The sequence below is a fragment of the Lontra canadensis genome, unplaced genomic scaffold (genome assembly GCF_010015895.1).
Source record: "Lontra canadensis isolate GAN:19392208 unplaced genomic scaffold, GSC_riverotter_1.0 scaffold66, whole genome shotgun sequence".
NCBI classification, from domain to species: Eukaryota; Metazoa; Chordata; class Mammalia; order Carnivora; family Mustelidae; genus Lontra; species Lontra canadensis.
In genome coordinates, this window is record NW_022631060.1 from 3,193,718 (window position 1) to 3,214,870 (window position 21,153).

Consider the following 21,153-nt stretch of genomic DNA (forward strand, 5'->3'; position numbering starts at 1 on the left):
CAGAAAACTAGAACGTAAACTCCAAGAGAACTGGGAACTTGACTAATTCGTGGCTTTTCTTCCTCCAGCTTCTGGCTCAGTACCCTGCCTGGCATGTACCAAGAACTCAACAAACACTTGTGAAATAAAATGAATTTCCGATCTATGCGTCCTCCCCAAGAAGAGTTGCCACGTCAAATGAATCGACCATTTTTCCAGCTTTGGCAACCAACTGTCTTCACAACCTCTCCACCCACCACCGAGGTGCTGTGCGAGAACTAAGCTTGCGTCAGCTGGGCACTGAGAATGCAAGCAAGACCACCTGCTGAACAGAAACCAGGGAGAGAGGAAATAGTACAATGCCTGGGCTAGAAAAGGCCGAGTTCTCCTAGACTCCCCCCACGCACCTCCCCAAAGTTCTAGGGCCAGCTCTCAGGAGTACGGTGTGGTTCTCTGTAGCTTGAACCTCCTTTGGGGTGTGTGAGCCATGGGGGTACCCCAGGAACCTCAGAATGATGTGGTGGTGGCTCCTGGCCACGGAGTGTATTAACTTCCCTGGCGGGGCAGGAGGGAATTGTTCTGGGCAGGTTTCTCCTCCACTCTCCTGTGACTGGCTTGGATTTGGTGAGGGGCTTGGAGGGGACCAAGAGCCTTGGCTGGAGCTGGGAACGAGTTCTTCACCTTTTACTCGTGGCGGCAGGCAGAGCTTGTGTGTCATCCAGCTCAAGGAAAAACGGGGGCCAGCCGGCTGGAGCATGCAGCGGAAACAGGCACAGATACTGCTGGAGATGATCCTGAAAGTTGCCACCAATCAGGGCCCCATTCTGGGGTTGGGCTTCCCCCTCTGGAGGGAAGTTTCCAGGCTCATGAAGTGCTGCTGCACCCGGGTGTTCCCTGCCTGGAGGCAGCTGTGTGCACAGGGCCCAAAGCTTGGCCCTCAGAGCCATCAGCCCAGCCTTTCAGTTCTGGTACCAGGCAGTGCACTCACTCCACTGGCTGCGAAGGCCCTTCGACGCTCCCACCCAAAAATGACGACATGGCTAGTGAGGCTGACAGTCTTGCTGTAATTGGGAGAAGATGGGCTGCAGCGCGTTTGGCAGAACGAGTCACCAGCAGCCAAAGGTGGGGTTGTGTAGGCAGCTGAGAGGCTCAGGGCCCCCTGCCTCACGTGGTGGGGAGAGGAAGAAGAAAGAGGTCAAATTCTAACCGAGATGGGAAAGTTGGTCCCGGGGGGTGGCTTCACTTCCTCTCCTCCCTCTCAGGAAGGTGGGGAAGGCCATCATCTCCCCTTGCTGCCCAAGTTTCCTTTGGAAGAGGCTGGGGAGTTTCTAAAAATCTCCTACCTAGTGGAGACAGCCTCCCCGACCGGCCCCCCAGTTGGCCTCTGCTCCCTTCCAGCACCTTCACAGCAGAGTACAAATCCAGAACTGTGTGTTTCGAGGGCCTGAGGGTAGTGAGGGGAGGACAGGGTGGCCAGAGGCAAAGGGGCAGGGGGCGGGGGCAGTGGCCATTCTCAGCAGTTCCAGGAAACAGGGCCTTTCTCCCAAGCACCCTGCACAAGGCTCAGTGACAGCACTGGCCACCTGCCCTCCCAAAGGGGTTCCAAACCCCGATGGAGTGCCTCAGAGCGGAGAAGGTTCAGGCAAGGAAGACCACAAAGATGATGAAGAAGACAATGAGGATAAGGAAGATTTTGACCATGAGCCACCGGTTCGAGGTGACCGACTGGAAGTACTTGAGGATCTCTGAATGGGCGGCCTCAACATCCAGCTGGGCTCCCAGCACGTTCTCGTCGATCCTGGGGGTAGGGCGGAAAGAAGAAACAGAAGAACACTGGATTAAAAAGACTGCTGTTGAAGTAGACTTACCAACATGGAAAGATGGTCGCGATAATGTGGGAGTGAAAAGTATTTACATACAGTATGATCCCATTTTTGTGTATATATGCTTGTATATAGAAAGAGCTCTGGAAGGGTAATGGGGATGGGGCTTGGCTCTGGTGTGAAGATCAGCTCTGCAATTTATTAGCTTGTGATTCTAAGCCGGTCGGTCATTTAACCTCCAGACTCATTTCCTTCCACTGCAAAGGAGGGAAAAGGAGGATAACCCCAACGCTGCATCTGCGGTTGTCGTCGGCCTCAAATGGCTAACAAAGTGCCCAGCCCACACGAAAAGCCCCCCAAGTGTCAGCTATTATAAATCTTCGCTTGTCAGTGTTTATTGATTTTTGTCTAATAAGTAATACTGCATTTGTAATATGGGAGAAAATGCTCACAGACCACTGTAGTCAGGAAATCCTGGTTCTGAGTGAGACAGGAAGAAAAACTTAATGATACGGACAGGAAGTCAGGAGATAAGAAAAGCCCTGCTATTAGGAGACCATGTCTCTCCCAGGAACGTCCATCTCTTGAGAGGCGCCTGAGGAAAAGAAAACATTTCTTGGCCACCCGGCATATGCAACAAGCCTGAGAACCCAATACAAACCCCGGCTTTTGCAAAGGGAGGCCCCAGAAGCAGAGACTGCGGTGAGCTGTGAGGACAGAAAAGCTGAAGCCTGATAATCCAGTTGGAACAGGAACGCAAAGCCTGGGCCAAGTGGTTGCAAGCCCCAGGTCCTCAGAAGGTAGTCATGAGGCCTGCGAACTACTCTCTGTCCAAACGTAGGAGCCCAAGGGTGCCTGGCTGGCTCGGTCAGAAGACCAGGCTTTCTGGGGGTGCCTGGGTGATTCAGTCCGTTGAGCTTCTGACTTTTCGTTGCGGTTCAGGTCACGATCTCCAGGTCCTGGGGTCGAGCCCCAGGTCAGGCTCCATGCTCGGCGGTGTGTCTGCTGGGATTCTTTCTCTCCCTCTGCCCCTCCCTCTGCTCGCATTCTCTCTCTCATGAATAAATCTTTTTTTTTTTTTTTAAGGTTTTATTTATTTTAGAGAGGTGGCAGGGGGAGAGGGAGAGAGAGAATCTGAAGCAGATGCCCTGTCAGTGTGGAGCCCGATGCAGGGCTTGATCTCACAACCCAAGATCATGACCAGAGCTGAAATCAAGAGTCAGACACTTAACTGAATCACCCAGCTTCCCCAAATAAATATATATTTAAAAAAAAAAAATGGAAGAGCATGTGACTCTTGATGTTGGGGTCATGAGTTCGAGCCCCATGTTAGATATAGAGATTACTTAAATAAGTAAATAAACTTTAAAAAAAGGCCCAAATACAGGAGTCTAGACTGATGCCCTATCTGTGTCCGAGTGGCTAACTGAAGTAGCAGGTTTCCTACCTTTGTGCTGCCATTTCATTTCTCATTGTGGGTGCAACTGCCATTTCATATCCAAGAAAGCTCATCTTGGCAATCATGAATGGCTTTGCTTAACAAAAACGCATACACAGTAAATGCAGTTTGGCGTAAGAAAGACTTTAAATCAGAGTCCATGAATGTAAACTAACAGGAGGGAGCTCTGGGTGGGGGGTAATTAGGGATCCGTGGGACACTCAGAGACAGTAGTGGGGAGCAGAAGACAGATATGAGGGGGCCAGAAAATGTGGCCTGAAAAGGAGAAGGGTGAAGAAAACGGGGGGTGGGGCGCCTGGGTGGCTCAGTGGGTTAGGCCTCTGCCTTCAGCTCAGGTCGTGGTCTCGGGGTCCTGGGATTGAGCCCCGCGTCGGGTTCTCTGCTCAACAGGAAGCCTGCTTCCCTTCCTCTCTCTCTGCCTGCCTCTCTGCCTACTTGTGATCTCTGTCAAATAAATAAATAAAATCTTTAAAAAAAGAAAACAGGGGAAAAGTTAGCACGGTGAGGAGGTTGAAGGAATGTCTTACGGAAAGAAAGTAAAACTATAGAGGGAAGGAATCAAGCATTAAGAAGCTGGAGTCTCGGGGCGCCTGGGTAGCTCAGTGGGTTAAGCATCTGCCTTTGACCCGGGTCATAATCCCAGGATCCTGGGATTGAGGCCCTGCATTGGGTTCCCTGCTCATTGGAAAGTCTGCTTCTCCCTCTCTCCCTCTGCCTCTCCCCTGCTCATGCTCACTCTCTCGCTCTCAAATAAAATCTTTTTTTTTTAAGATTTTATTTATTTATTTGACAGAGACCATAAGTAGGCAGAGAGGCAGGCAGAGAGAGAGAAAGGAGGAAGCAGGCTCCCTGCTGAGCAGAGAGCCCCATGTGGGGCTCAATCCCAGGATCCGGGGATCATGACCTGAGCTGAAGGCAGAGGCTTTAACCCACTGAAGCCACCCAGGCACCCCTCAAATAAAATCTTTAAAAAAAAGAAGAAGCTGGAGTCTCAGGGTGCCTAGGTGGCACAGTCAGTTAGGTGTCCAACTCCTGACTTCTGCTCAGGTCATGATCTCAGGGTTGTGAGACTGAGCCCTAAGTTGGGCTCCCCACTCAGCCTGGAGTCTGCTTGTCTCTTGCCCTCCCCCTCAGCACCTCCCTATCTCCCCTGCACTTGTGCATGCGTGACCTCTTTCTAATAAATCAATCTTAAAAAAAAAAAAAAAAAGAGCTGGAGTTGGACTGAACAGCAAGGATACATGCTCAGAGTGATGGAGAGGCATGAAAACCCAGAGGATGAGAAAGTTGAGTTTAAAGTTAGGGAAGACAACAAAAAGGAGGTTGAATGGAGAATGACAGTAAGCCCAGGAACTGGAAAGACTATTTGACCATGATTAGGAAATCTGGAATTTTAGCTTTTGGAGTGTCAATTTCCCAAAGGCTTCATAATGATTGATAGGAGTTGGGTCATATTCAGAGGATATGGAAGCTACTTTTAAGGAGCTCCACATTGGGACACCTGGGTGCTCAGCGGGTTAAGCGTCTGCTTTTGGCTCAAGTAATGATCCCAGGACCCTAGGACAGAGTCCTGTATTGGGCTCCTTGCTCAGCGGGAAGCCTGCTTCTCCCTCTGCCTGCAGTCCCTCTGCTTGTGCTCGCTCTCAAATATATAAAATCTTAAAAAAAAAAAAAAAAAAAAAGGAGCTCCATGTGGCTAGGTTTAGAAAATCTGACTCTATAATGAAAAATGATGACAGTTGGGGCGCCTGGGTGGCTCAGTGGGTTAAGCCTCTGCCTTCAGCTCAGGTCATGATCTAAGGGTCCTGGGATCGAGCCCTGCCATCGGGCTCAGCGGGGAGACTGCTTCCCTTCCTCTCTCTCTGCCTGCCTCTCTGCCTAATTGTGATCTCTGTCTGTCAAATAAATAAAATCTTTAAAAAAAAAAGAAGGGATGAATTAGAAAACTGCCACTTGGTCTCACACATAGTCACGACTGTATCAGGCAAGGACCATCATGGGTCTAGGGAGGCGGACGTTCACAGGCACTCAAAGCGTCACTCCACAGGTGACTTAGCCAGATGCTCACTGCATTAAACAAGTGACCAAACTTGCCATCGCCAATAAAGGGATAACCTCATCAAGTGCCCACTGGTAATAATCAGCTATGTAGCTGGCCAACAGTCTATAACCTAGATCCGATCACGAGGCGACACTAAGCTAACACACATGCGGGACCTGCTACAAGAGGCACTGGCCTCCTCAAAGAAAAGTCAGTGTCATGAGAAGCAAAACAGAAGGCAGACTAAAGAGACATATCAAATGCCACGTGTGACCACTGCCTGGGTCTTAAATTCAAGGAAAAAAGCTTAAAGCACTTGTTTTTAGAACAGCTGGGGTAATTTCAGTATGGACTAAACACTGGGTAATGACAGAGAATTGTCGGTCATCTTAGATATGACAGTGGCATTGTGGCTGTTCAGGAGAATACCAATTCTGGAAGGGTGCCTGCTGAAGTCTTTAGGGATAAAAATGCCATGATCTTTGCACTTTCCGATGGTTCAGAGGAACAAAAAGGAGGGAAAGCAAACATGAGAAAATATTAAGTGGGTGAATCTGAGTGAAAGGAACAAGGTGCTCATTTGTATGATCCTCCCAACTTTCTACTCGCTAGAAATCCTGTAGGTTACAAATCGGGGTGCAAAGCGAAACAACGGAGTAACAGATCAGCAATTTTCATACCTCAGAAAAAAAATAAGAATCACGTGTTGAACATCCCCAAAATGCAGATTCTCATGTCTCATATTCAGAAAGTTTAGGATGGGGCCCAGGAATCTACATATTGAAGACCTTTGGACTAAATCAGTGGTTTCTTTTTCTTTTTTTTTTTTTAAACACATCATGCTTCTTTTTTTTTTTAAAGATTTTATTTATTTATTTGACAGATCACAAGTAAGCAGAGAGGCAGGCAGAGAGAGAGAAAGGAGGAAGCAGGCTCCCCACTGAGCAGAAAGCCCGATGCGGGACTCAATCCCAGGACCCTGAGATCATGACCTGAGCCGAAGGTAGAGGCTTTAACCCACTGAGCCACCCAGGCGCCCCTAAATCAGTGGTTTCTAAAAAGGGTGTTCAAATCCGGATCTACTGGCATGCAGGAAGCAAACAGAAGAATGTCTATTTAAAAAGTTTCATCCTTTCATCTGTCAATCAAGCATCTGCCTTTGGCTCAGGTCATGATCTCTGGATCCTGGGATGGAGCCCAGCATCAGGCTCCCTGCTCAGTGGGGAGCCTGCTTCTCCCTCTCCCTCTGCTGCTCCCCTGATTCATGTGCACGCACGAACACATTCTTGCTTGCTCTCTCTCAAATAAAATCTTAAAAAAATAAACAAATACAATAAAAAAAAAATTCATCCTTTCAAAATCTCCATTTCTTGTACATACAGTTGCCCACAATTTTTCTCTTTTGTTATTTCCCTTTTGTGTTTCAATCCCCTATAAAATTGCTTCTGAGCCATCCAACAGAAGTTGCTGCGCTGATCGATCAATCCCAGCCCCGCAGCCCCCTGAACACCCTGGAGCCTCACCTCACACCTCCTTTTTCAGGGGCACCAAGAAATATCCACTCCTTTCTTCCTAAAATCCCCAACACCTCACCCCACACATTACTCTCCGCTTTCGTCATCCTCCTTAGCCGTCTTCCTCAGCCTCCTAGACAAATCCTTCCCCCTTCTCCCAGTACTCCTGGAGCCACAGGGATCTGTCCTGTCCTTTTTGTCGCTTTACCCACTGTCTCGGGGTAGTCTTGTCTATGTCCATGGTTTCACCAGGAGGCCACTGACTCCCCCAAGTCCTTATCTCTAGCCCAGCCCTCTCTGCTGAGCCTCAGGCCACACAGCAAATGCCACTTGGAGGGCCCAGGGAGTCTGACAGTCAGCAATTCCAGAACAAAGCTCGTTCCCCTCCCCCAGCATCCATCTACTTCTCCCTGAGAATGCAGCACACAGGTCCTTTGTGATCTGGCCCTGCCTCTCCAGCTTCCTCCCTCCCCACTCCGCCTGCCTGCCTGCCTGCTGTGTGCACTAAGTCTGCATTCCTGGAAGCCACCCAAACCCTTTTTCATTTCTGAGCTGTTCTGGAATGGCCTTTCCTTTCCTTTGGCTGGCATTCCTCCTCAGGACTTAGTTTGCTATCTTTTATTTCTAGGAGAGGTACCTGGCCTGAGTTCCCTTACCTCCTTCTCTTCCTGCCCTTACCATACTGAAGTGTAACTGTCAGTGCATGTCTCTCCTACTAGACATGAGCGCCGCAAGGACCGGAACAGTCTTTCACCTTCCTATCCCCAGATCCAGCAGGACTAGCTCAGAGCATCACCAGATGTTTGCTAAAACCAATAAAGAAATGAACACTAACACTGAAAGACTCTTTCAAGGAAAACGAGAATGTAAGGTTGCATGCAGATGCAGAGAATGTTAGCAATTTTTTAAAGATTTTATTTATTTATTTGAGAGCAATCAAGAATGAGACAGATCACAGAGGGAGAGGAAGAAGGAGAAGCAGACTCACCAGCTGAGCACGGGGCCTGATGTGGGGCTCGATCCCAGGACCCTGAGATCATGACCTGAACTGAAGGCAGACGCTTAACTGACTGAGCCACTCAGGTGCCCCTAATGTTAACTATTTAAAACACATAAAAGATGGAGAAAGAACCCAAGTAACTTTTTTTTTTTTTTTAAGATTTTACTAATTTATCCATCAGGGAGAGAGAGGGAGAGAGCACAAGCAGGGGGAGCGGCAGGCAGAGGGAGAAGCAGACTCCCTGTTGAGCAAGGAGCCTCATGCGGGACTCGATCCCAGGATCCCGGGATCATGATCCAAGCTGAAGGTAGATGCCCAACCGACTAAGCTACCCAGGTGTCCCAAACCCAAGTATCTTTTATGATTCCATTTCACAGAATCTATAACAATATTCTAATATACAAAGTACATCACAGCCTGAGGAGCTACAGTGTTTACGGAACCAACCCAGTAAGGAGTTCCCTAGGTCTCAGCTGAACCAGGGAAGAATCAGTCTTTTTTTTTTTTTTCCTTTTTCAAGATTTTACTTATCTACTTGACAGACAGAGATCACAAGTAGGCAGAGAGCCAGGCAGAGAGAGAGGAGAAAGCAGGCTACCCGCTGAGCAGAGAGCCGGATGTGGGGCTCAATCCCAGGACCCTGGGATCATGACCTGAGCTGAAGGCAGAGGCTTTTAACCCACTGAGCCACCCAGGTGCCCCAAGAATCAGCCTTTTGAAGTCTCTTGATTCCAGGACCATGATGGCTAGACTCATAGCACCTTATAAAGGGCTGGTACTATAGTCGATGAATAAATAAACAAACAAACATCCTTTAAGTAGCTGTAGTCAAACTCCTCCCCCTCCCACATCTCCTCCCCCTCCCTCCGCTCTTGTGCTCCCTCTTACTGAAGGGAGAACACTGAACCAGTCTGAGGAATCGGGCACAGTGTGAGTAAATAATGGCCAAACGTTTCCTAAACTTCATGAGAGATGTAGATGTACAGATGCGAGAAACTCAGAGAACCCCGAGAAAGGGAAGTTCAAAGAAAATGACATCAGGAGACATAATAGTCAACTAACTGCTGAAAATCAAAGACAAAAAAAAACACATAAACAAAAAAACAAACATACAAAAAAACCTGAAAAGCAGCCGGAGAAAAACACATTACATACACAGATGAAGTTATCACCACCTTCTCGTTAAGAACAAGAAAGACCAGAGGCGCCTGGGTGGCTCAGTGGGTTAAGCCTCTGCCATCGGCTTGGGTTGTGGTCCCGGGGTCCTGGGATCGAGCCCTGCATCGGGCTCTCTGCCCCGCAGGGAGCCTGCCTCCACCTCTCTCTCTTTCTGCCTGCCTCTCTGCCTACTTGTGATCTCTGTCAAATAAATAAATAAAATCTTTTAAAAAAATTAATACAAAATTCTTAAAAAAAAAAAAAAAAGAATGAAGTTGGGGGCACCTGGGTGGCTCAGTGGAGGCTGTGGGGCTCTTGATCTAGGGGCTGTGAGTTCAGGCCCCGTTTTAGGCACAGAGCCTACCTAAAAATATAAGAGCCGGCGGGGGTGGGCGGGGTGCCTGGGTGGCTTAGTTGTTAAGTGTCTGCCTTTGGCTCAGGTCATGATCCCAGGGTCCTGGGATCAAGTCCCATGTTGGGTCCCTTGCTCAGCAGGGAGCCTGCTTCTCCCTCTGCTTGCTCTGCCTGCTGCTCCCCCTGCTCGTGCACATTCTCTCTCTCTCTGACAAATAAAGTATTTTTTTTCAATATTTTATTTATTAGAGAGAGACAGCACGTGCACAAGCAGGGGGAGCATCAGAGGGGGAGGGTGAAGAGGATTCTCTGCTGAGGAGGGGGCTGGATGGGGACCCTGGGATCATGACCTGAGCTGAAGGCAGACGCTTAACAACTTAGCCACCCAGGCGCCCGAAATTTTTTTTGAGAGAAAGAGAGAGCACATGCGCACAAGCAGAGGGAGGGACAAAGAGAGAGGGAGAGAGAGAGAACCTCAAGCAGGCTCCACACTCAGCACGGAGCCCAACACAGGGCTCAGCCTCACAACCCTGCCATTATGACTTGATCTGAAAACAAGAGTCGGATGTCCAACTGACTGCGCCACCCAGGCACCCCTAAAGTTCTCACATTTTGTATGAAGTAGGCTGTGAGAGCTAATGATGCATGCTGTAATCCCTAGGTCAGCCGCTTTAAAAAAAAAAAAAAATGCAATGACATTTAGCTAAAATATCAACAAAAAAATTTTTGGTGGAATTTTGAAAAAAATTTCCATTGTTCAAAAGATGAAAGAGAAAGAGGAACAAAGGGACAAAAAGAAATAGGAAAAAAAGAAAGAGAAAGCAAATAGTAAAATGGTAAGCCTAAATCCAACCTTATTAAAAAGTACACTATTTTTGTTAAATTTACTTATTTGACAGAGAGAGAGATCACAAGCAGGCAGAGGCAGACAGAGAGAGAGGAAGCAGGCTCCCTGCCGAGCAGATAGCCCGATCCCAGAACCCCGAGATCATGACCTGAGATGAAGGCAGAGGCTTTAACCCACTGAGCCACCCAGGCGCCCCCCAAAGTACACTATTTTTATGGAATCACAGAAGACCCTGAGTAGCCAAAGCAATTTTGAGAAAGAACACAGCTGGAGGCATCACACGCTCTGATTTCAACCTATGCCACAAAACTAGAGTCACCAGGACAGCCTGGTCCGGGCGCAAATACAGACACATAGATCAATGCAACAGGAGAGAGTGCCCAGATATAAATCCACGCATATGTGATCAATTAATCAGAGGAGGCAAGAATATAAATAGGGAAGACAGTCTCAACAACAAATGTGTGGGGGGACTGGACAGCTACATGTGGAGAGTGACACTGGACCGCTTTCTTTCACCACATGCAAAAATTAAGTCACAATGGATGAAAAACTTGAATGCAAGACCCGAAATCATAAAAATTCTAGATGAGAACACAGGTGGCAGGTTCCTTGACATCACTTAGCGATATTTTTGGACCTGACTCCACAGGCAAGGGCCACGACAGCAAAAATAACAAATGCGAGTACACGAAAGTAAAAAGCTTTGGCACAGAGAAGAAACGATCAACAAAGTTCTTTCTTACCGAACAGGAGAAAAGTTTGCAAATCATTTATCTGATATGGGGCAGGCATCCAAAATATATAAAGACTGCATATAACCCAACAGCAAACAAACAGACAAACCAACATTCTAATTAAAAAATGGGCAGGAAGTCTGAAGAGACGTTTTTCCAAAGAAGACATCCAAATGGCCAAGAAGCACATGAGATTCTCAACACCGCTCATCATCAGGGAAAAACAAATCCAAACCACAACGAGATAATCACCTCATACCTGTCAGAACAGCTAGCATAAAAACAAAACAGGGGCACCTGGGTGGCTCAGTGGGTTAAGCCTCTGCCTTCAGCTCAGATCATGATCTCAGGGTCCTGGGATCGAGCCCCACACGTTGGGCTCCCTGTTCAGAAGGGAGCCTTCTCCCCTCTCTCTCTCTCTCTCTGCCTGCCTGTCTGCCTACTTGTGATCTCTGTCAAATAAATAAATAATATCTTAAAAAAATAAACAAAACAAAACAAATAGCCAAAATATATATATATATATATATATATATATATAGGTGCTGGTGAGGATGTGGAGAAAAGGAACCTTTGTGCACTGTTAGTGGGAATGCAAACTGATACAGCGACTCTGGGAAACAGTACCAAGGTTCCTCAAAAACTTAAAAATATAGCTACCACATGATCCAGTAATTCCATTTCTGGGCATTTATCCAAAGAAAAAGAAAACACTAACTAGAAAAATAATATGCACCCCAATGTTCGCTGCAGCATTATCTACAATAGCCAAAACACGGAAGTTGTAGGAGTCCATTGATAGAATGGATCTTTTTTTTTTTTTTTTTTTTTTAAGATTTTATTTACTTATTTGACAGAGAGATAGAAAGGAAGCACAATAGGCAGAGCGGCAGAAGCAGGCTCTCCGATGAGCAGGGAGCCCGATGCTGGGCTCGATCCCAGGACCACCTGAGCCAAAGGCAGCCGCTTAATGGACTGAGCCACCCAAGCACCCCATGATCCCTTTCTTAACACGTCATCCCGCCATAATTCTCCATGTATATCTTATCACTACCTGAAAATTTCTTGTCAACTCTTTTAAACAGCTGTGCTCACCCACCCTCCTGAATCTCACCCCTACGCTATAGAGATGTCATGGTTCTACTCATCGGTGTATCCTCAGCACCTGACAAGAAACAGGCACTCCATGAACACTTGTTGAAGGAACCCTGTGGGTAGGCTGGATTCCCTCTACTCTTTCGACGGGCAGCAAGCTGTCCCTGGGGGCCTTTAGGATGTCACCCCACAGGAACAGAAGGCTCTTCTGTCCAGGGTGAAAGAGAGTCTCACCTCTGAATGGTTTCTTCCTGCTCCTTAACCATGTGTGCCAACTGCTGAAAGATGGAGCCCAGCTCGACAATTGTGGACTCGATGTTCTGCATGGTGTCTGCCCGGCTCTGGATGTAGGAATCCTTCAGGGGAGAGACAGCGCCCATGAACTCTAGGAGCTTCCTCAGCGGAGGGCCTGCTTCTTTAGGACCCCTTCCCAGCGTGGCCACTCTACTCAACGCACATTTCAAACACTTGCTAGAGGCCCACTGGGGAGGACAGATGAGCATCTCCTACCCAGTTCCGAGCCCAGGTACCTGCTCATCAATGAGCTGCAGCTGCTGGCTGGTCCGAGAGTCCATCATGTCAATGGCCACATCCCCGGAGGCACGAGACTCTGCCCCCAAAACCACAGCACTGCCCCCTGGGAAAAGAAAGAAAAGGCACTTCGTAGTGCTTGGAAGTAGGTTCAATGCCCACATGCTCTGGGTTTGAATCCCAGCGCGGGCACTTCCTAGCCTTGTGACCCTGGACAAGTCATTTAATCTCGCTGGGCCTCAGTTTCCTCCCCTTTAAATGATGCATAATAAGGGGCGCCTGGGTGGCTCAGTGGGTTAAAGCCTCTGCCTTTGGCTCAGGTCATGATCTCAGGGTCCTCGGATCAAGCCCTGCATCAGGCTCTCTGCTCAGCGGGGAGCCTGCTTCCTCCTCTCTTTCTGTCTACTTGTGATCTCTGTCTAATAAATAAATAAAATCTTTTAAAAATAAATAAATAAATAAATGACGCATAATAATAGTGGCTTTCTCTGAGGTGGTGGTGAAAATTAAATGAGAGAATGTGAATGAATAATAAAAATGTTAGAGTCATTCTAGTGCACAGGACTGAAGTCAGCCCCGACAGTGAGAATGTGGGAGACTAAGTGTAGATCGTGAAAGCCAGTCGTGGGGTTTGACCTCTGAGAGAGAAATCTTGGCATCTCAAGGATGCCTGTCCATTCTCCTATGCAAGCCCTGCCCTCGCGGGGTTAGAGGATGCCATCACAGACACAATAACTGAGTCTTACCCCTCAGGGCTCCCTGCATTGCCGGTGACTTACCCAGGTGGTTGGGGGCCAAGGGCAGGGCTGACACAGGTGCCCGGGAGAACTGTTCCCGCCGATTCCTCTGCTGCTTCAGGTTCTGGGATTGGGGAAGAAATGCAAAGGTCCCGAGGCCTCTGGGAAGCAGGCATGTTAGAGAGACCCTCCTGTCGGCCTATGACACTGTTACCCTCACCCCTCCACTTGTTCCTTCCCCATCTCCCGTTGGGCCCTTACCCCGATTCCTATCCCTCCTACACAGATTCTTCTTACCTCTGTCCTCACTTCTAAAACTGATTTGAAGTCATTGGACATCGAGGCCAGTTTTGACTAGAACAAAAGGAGAGAGGGTTGGCCAAAGAAGACAATCCCTTTCTCCCTTCTGCCTCCCCCTCCACCAACTCCAGGTCCCACCTGCAGGGAGACCACGATGGTGTTGGAATGGGTTTGCAGGTGCCGGCCGCTCTGGCTGCCCTTGGCCCTCACGAAGTCCTGAAGCTGGGCAATTTGTTTGTTGAGGCTATTGATGTCCTACGGAGAGCCAACAGGAAAACGGTTAACAAAGGGGTCCTCGGCCAACGTCTCTCCCACATGGACAGCTCCAGCAAGGACGACGGGGTGGAAGTTACGAACGATGGGGAGGGTATTTCAAAGTCAGACCAGAAGGGGCTTCTGGGATGGTCCAAGCTCCGGACTTTGCTCCAGCTCAGTCCCTGCGGAGTAGAGCCAGAAGAGGCAAAATCTGGTCTCATCCATTTCTAAATAACTGATTTTACCCCCTTCACCCTCTGGCTCAACTCCACCTGTGAGGCCAGACACGTGACCAGAGAACTACTTCGAAGGCCATGATCTCACACCCAGTGCATGCTGGCCAGCAGAGCACTGTATGGCAGTCAGGAAAAGGGAAGAGTCAAAGTCTCCGTGTTTCCCGGAAGCATCAACAAAACGCCTCTTATACACAGAACTCCTTTCAAAAGTCATTATAGCAAAAGAGTAAAAGCTGTGACTTGTCCAAGGTCACACGATGAGGTAAAGTAGCACAGCCCGGCTTTCTACACCAGACCAAAGCATCCTCCGCTCCCCGATCCGGCTTGCCAAGATAGAGATGAAGGAGATGGCTGGGGAGTGGCAGAGAGTTTGCCCAGGGGATAAGGGGGAGGGGGAGAGAGAAGAGGTCAGGAAGAGTGAGTTCAAGGAACACACTGAAGACAAACTAGATTAGGCAACTTCTAGAATTCCTCTAACAGTCCCCCCAGTTAGCATTCCAGCCACAAGCACTCGAGAGCCATGGACGATATCCACAGCTGACTGGTCTGGCCCTTTGGAGCTGACACAACCTCCTTACAGCCCCACGTCCAAAACCGCACTCCACGTCTTCTCCCCATAAAATCTCGTCCCCCAGAGTTCTAGCTCGGAAAAATGGTACTGTTTCCCACGGAGGCGCCCAAGCTGGAAGCTTCTAAGTCACATACTCATACCTCCTAAACCCATCTCTCTGCCACAACACAACCACAGTCTACGGGTCACTTACCGGGCACCGAGCACCTGTGTCTCTGTGCCACACAGCGCGCTGGGCAGCTTGCGACTTTCTTTGCCCTTACACTTACCACAGAAGACAACTCCCAACTCCCCGCCAAAAGCTGTTCCCCCTTGTCCCTACTTTTCCTTTTTGGTAAATGGCACCACCAGTTACCAGCTGCTCAGACCAGACTCAGGAAAGCCATCCTCAAGTCCCCTCTTTGCCCTTAATCCATATGGAGCCTAGCAGGAGCCCACAGAGAACCCGGCTGATTCCAACAGACGCTCCGAATCGGGCCGCTCACCTCCTTCCCTACGAAACCTGCCCTGGACCCTATCATCACCGTCTCTCAACATTCGCCAAGAGCCTCCCAAGTGACTTTGCCCTTGCAGCCTGCCCTCGCCCATTCACCCTCGACACAGTGACCAGAGTGAGCTTTTGAACCAGAAACAGAGTACATCACCCCCTGCTTAAAATCTTCCAAGAGGTTTCCACTAAATTTAGAACACAAGCCAAATTCCTTCCCTGGTGGACGCAGACTTCACAGGGTCTGGCCCCGCCCATTTCCCTGACCTCATCCCTCCCAGTCTCCTTCTCATTTGTTATGTGCAACCACACTGCCCTTCGTGTTTATCAGATGCGCTAAGGTGGCCCACCCTTCAGGGCCTTTCCCTTTGCTATTCCCACTTTCTGAAAAGTGCTCCCACCAGATCTTTGGAAGATGCTTTTTCTTCACCATTCGGGTCTCAATGCCTCTTCTCACGGGCCATCCTAGATCACCCCCATCTACTAAGACCCCAGCCTGAGGAACTCAATTTATTTCTTTAATAGGATTCACCACCCTGAAATTGTTTTTTCTATCTGCTTGTCTAGTGTCTCTCCCTCTCCCTTCCCTCCCCCTCTCTCAAATAAATAAAGAAAGAAAGAAAGAAGGAAGGAAGGAAGGAAGGGAAGGAGGGAGAGAAGAAGGAAACCCCCCAGGGCAGGTACCGCACCTGTCCTGCTCACTGCTGAATCCCCCAGAACCAGGAAGCTATAGGTCACCCAATAACGGGACTCCAAAAATAAACAAGTGAATTCCCACAACCACCCTCCGAGGTAGGTGCTGTGACCATCATAAGGGAACCGAAGCTCAGAGTAGTTAGATGGCTTATGCAACATTACACCATAGTTGGTGGACTTGGGATTTGAACTCGTCTGTCTGAAACCAGGCAGTGGTTCTTCAAAGCCTACGCAAGAGCGCCCCGATAGATGGTGGCATCCTCTCTCTACCCCCCCACAAGGCACCTCCTGAACACGGCTGCCTCTGGACAGCAGCAAAACCTCCTCCCTAGCCTCTCTGCCCATCCATGCTCCAGACTGGGTTTTTTCCCCGCTTATGGTCATTCAACTTCAAGTTTCATGCTTATGACATTGTGCTGGGAGAGGAAGGAATCACAACTGTACAGATTCTGCTATCCGGGGGTCTTCCAGACAGACTATGCTCCAGATTCTTATCGTCCTTGTAGCACCTGGCAGTCAGTGATTCCATGCTCCTTACCCAGGCCGACAATGAGCTTCCCAACCAGCCACCGATCTACCCACCCAGCCTCATCTCCTGCTGACCAGCCATCCAGTCAACAAACAGTGAATACCTTCTCTACACCAGACACTAGTACAGGCATTTGGGATACATCTGTGAACAAGCAGGAAGAAAAAAAAAAAATCCCTGTTCTTTTCTTTGTTTGGGGGTGGGGGGATGAGGTAGATGGCAGGGAACAAAACCAATTAAGGTAAGTCAGTCAATGACAGAGAATGTTAGAAAGGATCCAGTGCTATAACCAGAAAAACAGAGCAAGGTAAGGGAGATCAGAGTTGCGAGCACTGATGTACTGAACAGCACGCTCAGGGTAGGCCTCCCTGAGCAGGTAACATCTCCTCAAAGACTTCAGCCTTCTCTGTTATAAGCTGGGCCACTGCACACACTGTTTCTTCTGTTGGAATGTTCTTCCACGGCCTGTAGGCAAGTCTTAAAACCAGTTCAGACTTCACTCCCTCTAGAAAATCTGCCCCAGTGTCCCCAGACCGTCTCATTCATCTTTTTGTAAGGTCTAGACCCCTTGCCTTCTCCTCACTGTTTAAGTTTGAGTTTGTGGGACCGGATACCTTTTGGAGACAATAAGCTCTGAAGGCGGAAATCTTGCCTCAAGCTTTTGTACTGTGCTTTGTACACAGCTGATGGCCAAGTGTCCACTGCCTCAACGCACGAGCAGGATGTCTGGGGCTGGCTCTAGAAACTTGCTCTGGACCTCCGTGATACCGGTGACTCAGCGCGATCTGATGGGAACGCAGGATCCTGAGGGCCAGCAGCTCACCTGTTTGATGATGTAAGTCAGCTCCTCGATTTCCACTGCTTTATCATCGAAGAGGGACTTGCGCTTTGCCACTGCAGAGACAGAGGAGGCCACGACGGGGTAGGTCAAAGACAAGGCTCAGGGAGTACGGTTCCTCAGCCCTCTCTGGTTCACTGCCCCATCTCTGAAAGACCCCAAGAACACTCACAGATTGTCAGCTTCTCCAGCTTGGCAAATGTGTTGCTGAGGTCTTTCCCAATGCGCCTGGAAACGAGCATTAGTGAGGGCACCACGGGAAAGGGCAGGACAGGGCCTATTCCCACATTAGCTCCAGCAAAACTGGTGCAGCCCTCCCTCACAGCCAAGGCCCCCCGAGGCAAGCCTACTGCTCCCAGACCCTGCAGCACCCCACCATGTAATTTCTCTCAACTTACTTGGCCATGAGGGTAAATTCACTGCGCTGCCGGACAGCACGCAGAGCCGGCTTGTTTGTCTGGATTCCATTCTGAAATACAACGTCAAGGTGTGACACTTTAGTTCCCCTTCTCCATTTCCAGCTTTCACTGCTTCTTAGGTATCAGCTACATTCTCCCTAGGACCCCCACCGGACGGTCCAATTTTATCAGTAGTGGTCATTTAGAGCTCAGATCTGAACCTGGGTAGACCCAGGTTCAAATCTTGACTCCACCACTTATTAGCTGGGGTTTGGGGCAAATGACTTAAACCATTCTGAATCTGTTTTCTCTTGCTTAAAAAGAAGACAATCCACACACCTCCTATTGTTGCTGCTAAAATTAAACAGAATAAGGTCCATAAAGTATTTTAGTTAGATGCCTCAGACATTGTAAGCACTAAATAAATGATAGGCACGATTACCATTTTAGTCTTCCAATCAGGAAATCTCTTGGAGATCATACAGAAAAGCAGTTGTTAAAACCTGAGCAGTAAAAATATTTAAAATTACAATCACTCAGGTCCCACTTTGATTCAGGATGTGTGGACTGAAACAAGGGAATCTAATTTGTAAAAAAGCATTCCAAAGCAATTTTGGTAAAAAGTACTTATCAAAAAAACTGTTTTCGGGGTGCCTGGGTGACTTAGTTGGTTGAGCGTCTGCCTTCAGCTCAGGTCATGATCTCAGGGTCCCAGGATCGAGCCCTACATCCAGCTTCCTGCTCAGCAGGGAGTCTGCATCTCCCTCTGCCTCTGCCCCTCTGCCTCCTCCTGCCTGTGCTCTCTCGCTTGCTCACACACTCTCTCTCTGTCAAATAAATAAATAAATAAAATCTTAAAAAAAAAAAAAAAAGGCTTTCATTTGATAGATATAAAAACTGAGGCCCAGGGGCATCAGTTGGCTAAACCTCTGACTCTCATTTTTTTTTTAAAGATTTGTTTTATTTGATTTTATTTGACAGATAGAGATCACAAGTATGCAGAGAGGCAGGCAGAGACAGAGAGGAGGATGCAGGCTCGATGCGGGGGCTCGATCCCAGGACCCTGAGATCATGACCTGAGCCAAAGGGAGAGGCTTAACCCACTGAGCCACCCAGGCACCCCTAAACCTCTGACTCTCGATCGCAATTCAGGTCTTGATCTCAGGGTTATGAGTTCAAGCCGCACACTGGGCTCCACACGGGACATGGAGCCTACTTTAAATAAAAAAAAAAAAAAGCCCTACACCTCCCCACTCACCCCCCACCCCCCGCCAAAAAAACCCTGAGGCCCAACTAGACTAAGTTACCTGTGGCCACAGAGCAAACTTATGGTAGGACTATTCTGGGACTAGAACTCAAAGTCCCTGTCTTTGAGCTAAAGGCTCTTTCTAGAACGTGTTCCTTATCCACTCCAAATATACTGCAGCCACCTCTCATCCTGAGATAGTCCTTCGAAGATTAGCAACCCTACCCTCTGGGGGAATTTCTCACAGAACACTTTGCATCCAGATAGCTGACCCTCCCCTTTTCTGTTGCTGAGTAGATCCTACAGCCCCTCCAAACCAGATCAGTTCTGCAACAGGTCACCACCCCCCACCCCCAAATTATGTCTATCAACAGTGCTGGAGCACAGCCTCTCCCAGATTTCACTAAGGCTCACTGCTGCCTTTTCCACTCCCGGTCCTTACCTGACGGCTCTGCAGGGACTTGCAGGCAGACAGGAACTCCTGGGTCCGATCCCGGCAGGACATGGTGTTGGGAGGGGGAGGGACCAGGGCCACTGGGGGGGGCAGAGGGGCGATGTCGCTGCTGCTACTGCCAGCAGTTGCAGGGGACAGGACCTGTGTCTTTGAGAGACCCAGGTAGACACCCTGATCCGTGTTCTTAGACCCGTAGCGTTTCCGCGGGATCATTGAGACGCATAACCTCGGACTGTTGTGGAGGGGAGAGTGTCATTCCCCAGGCAGCCTCCTTCCCCACAAATCCCCCGCCCCCAACACACACACACCAGTAAATCCTCGGGCCCCTTCTGCACTTGGCACGGACTTTCGCGCCCAAAGCCACCCGCAGATCCTGGGGCCGGCCCAAGGCGGACAGGTCCCCGCTCTCCGGCCCAACTGGTCCCGCTCCTCACACTCTACCAACTTGGCTCTGGCGGCCAGAGCGCGGGCCGGGGGCCTTGAAGCAGGACAGGACCAGAGGCAGGTCCTGTGGCACCGAGGCGCCAGCCCGGCCTGTGCAACTGCCCCAGGCCCTAACCGGGCCCTCTCGTATCCGCGGATCCCTTCGACTCCTAAGGGAGAAACGGTGACCGACCTCCCGAGAGGGACCCACTTCAGTGGGCGGAGGGGGGCGAAAAAAAATCTCTAGGTGTTTATTTGAAACAGGAAGTCCCACCCCCGCCCAAGTCCCGCCTTCTCGAGGACTGCGGCCACTGATTAGGTAGTGCCGACGTCTTTCTCAACAGGGGCTTCCCTGATTGGACGGCGAAGTATTCCCTCACCCCGAGCCCGGCCGGCAGGACTGGCCCGCTCGCTCCAGGTTCCCTTCCCCCCTCCCGTCGCCGCCCCCGGAAAGCCGCTGCCCAGAGCGGACACGGCAGCCAGACCCCTTCTAGAGCGAGTCCTACCTCCTCTCTGCCTCCTGCCGCCACCAACGCTGCCACAGTCTCCCGGGTGGTCACTGCCTCCTCTCCAAGCGCTGTAGCCGCCGAAATCCGACCAGACTGGAAGCCGCCACGTCACCCACACGTAACCCCTCCCCCGGTGACGAGAGGGCGGTGCTACGCCTTTTGGAGCACAGGGACTCGAGAGACACGCCCCGCCACCCAAACGCAAGAGCGGCCCCGCCTTCCCATTGGCTAGGCTGTTCGTGACCCCGCCCCCGAGGAACCAGAGCCGGGGCCCGGGAGGCAAGGCCAGCCCCAGGGGAGGAGCCTTAAAGAGCCCGCCGCCCCAGCGGAGCCGGTGCCCTGTGGGCCCGGAACCGGCAGCGGAGGCACTTGCACTCGGGCAGGTACACGTTAGAAACTTTATTCTCTGGAGGCTGGGGCAGACTGAGAGCAGGGCTGGGGTCACCCCTTCTCCGGCTCCTCCAGGATCCCCTCCCGGTTGCTCTCCTGTAACCCCAGCTTATGATTCTGGGCTGATTGCCTCTTGTTTGACCCCCGACGGCTGAACAGGGATAGCCGCCGCCACAGCACGGTGATCAAAAGGCTTTCATTCGACCTCCGATTCCCGCGGTCCTGCGGGTCCTCACCGATCCCTTCGAAGCCTGCGGGGATGACGAGGCCACTGAGCTCTGCTCTACCTTCCCCCGTCCAACCTCCTGGACGGTCCCCAACCGGGCAACCCCTTCTCCCATTCCCTGGGCCCCGTTGGGTGTGTCTTGGGTCCCACCTTCGCCTTCCTCCGACTCGGTCTCCTTGGCCGGCTCATCGGAGGTCTGAAAGTCCTTGTCTTGGCAGCAGCCCATAGCCCCGAGCGGCCCCGAACTCCGTGCCACCCACGCCAGCCCGCCAGCCTCTGTGCCTGGCTTTTGTGACGTCAGATATCCCACTGCACCAGCG

The 21,153-nt window shown here is 50.1% G+C and overlaps 2 protein-coding genes across 4 annotated transcripts; both read right to left on the bottom strand.

Moving 5' to 3' along the window:
• Window positions 1-1,023: 1,023 nt before the first annotated feature.
• Window positions 1,024-20,329, bottom strand: STX5 (syntaxin 5). Of its 3 annotated transcripts, none has more exons than XM_032879283.1 (11): window positions 20,215-20,329; window positions 19,274-19,517; window positions 17,586-17,656; window positions 17,360-17,415; window positions 17,173-17,243; window positions 13,714-13,830; window positions 13,573-13,629; window positions 13,318-13,399; window positions 12,538-12,644; window positions 12,242-12,363; window positions 1,618-1,777 (listed from the first exon to the last, which is right to left on the bottom strand). In XM_032879283.1, exons 2-11 carry the CDS (start codon window positions 19,496-19,498, stop codon window positions 1,618-1,620), a joined length of 1,068 nt encoding a protein of 355 aa, XP_032735174.1. In that variant the 5' UTR covers window positions 19,499-19,517; window positions 20,215-20,329. The 3 variants fall into 3 exon arrangements, with proteins under 3 accessions (XP_032735176.1, XP_032735174.1, XP_032735175.1); XM_032879284.1 differs by lacking the exon at window positions 20,215-20,329 and adding an exon at window positions 19,720-20,075; XM_032879285.1 differs by lacking the exon at window positions 20,215-20,329 and having other exon boundaries at window positions 1,024-1,777; window positions 19,274-19,498.
• Window positions 20,330-20,602: 273 nt separating this feature from the next.
• Window positions 20,603-21,129, bottom strand: LOC116880318 (testis-expressed protein 54-like). Its single transcript, XM_032879286.1, has 2 exons — window positions 20,984-21,129; window positions 20,603-20,858 (listed from the first exon to the last, which is right to left on the bottom strand). Exons 1-2 carry the CDS (start codon window positions 21,057-21,059, stop codon window positions 20,659-20,661), a joined length of 276 nt encoding a protein of 91 aa, XP_032735177.1. The 5' UTR covers window positions 21,060-21,129; the 3' UTR covers window positions 20,603-20,658.
• Between the last annotated feature and the right edge of the window lie 24 nt (window positions 21,130-21,153).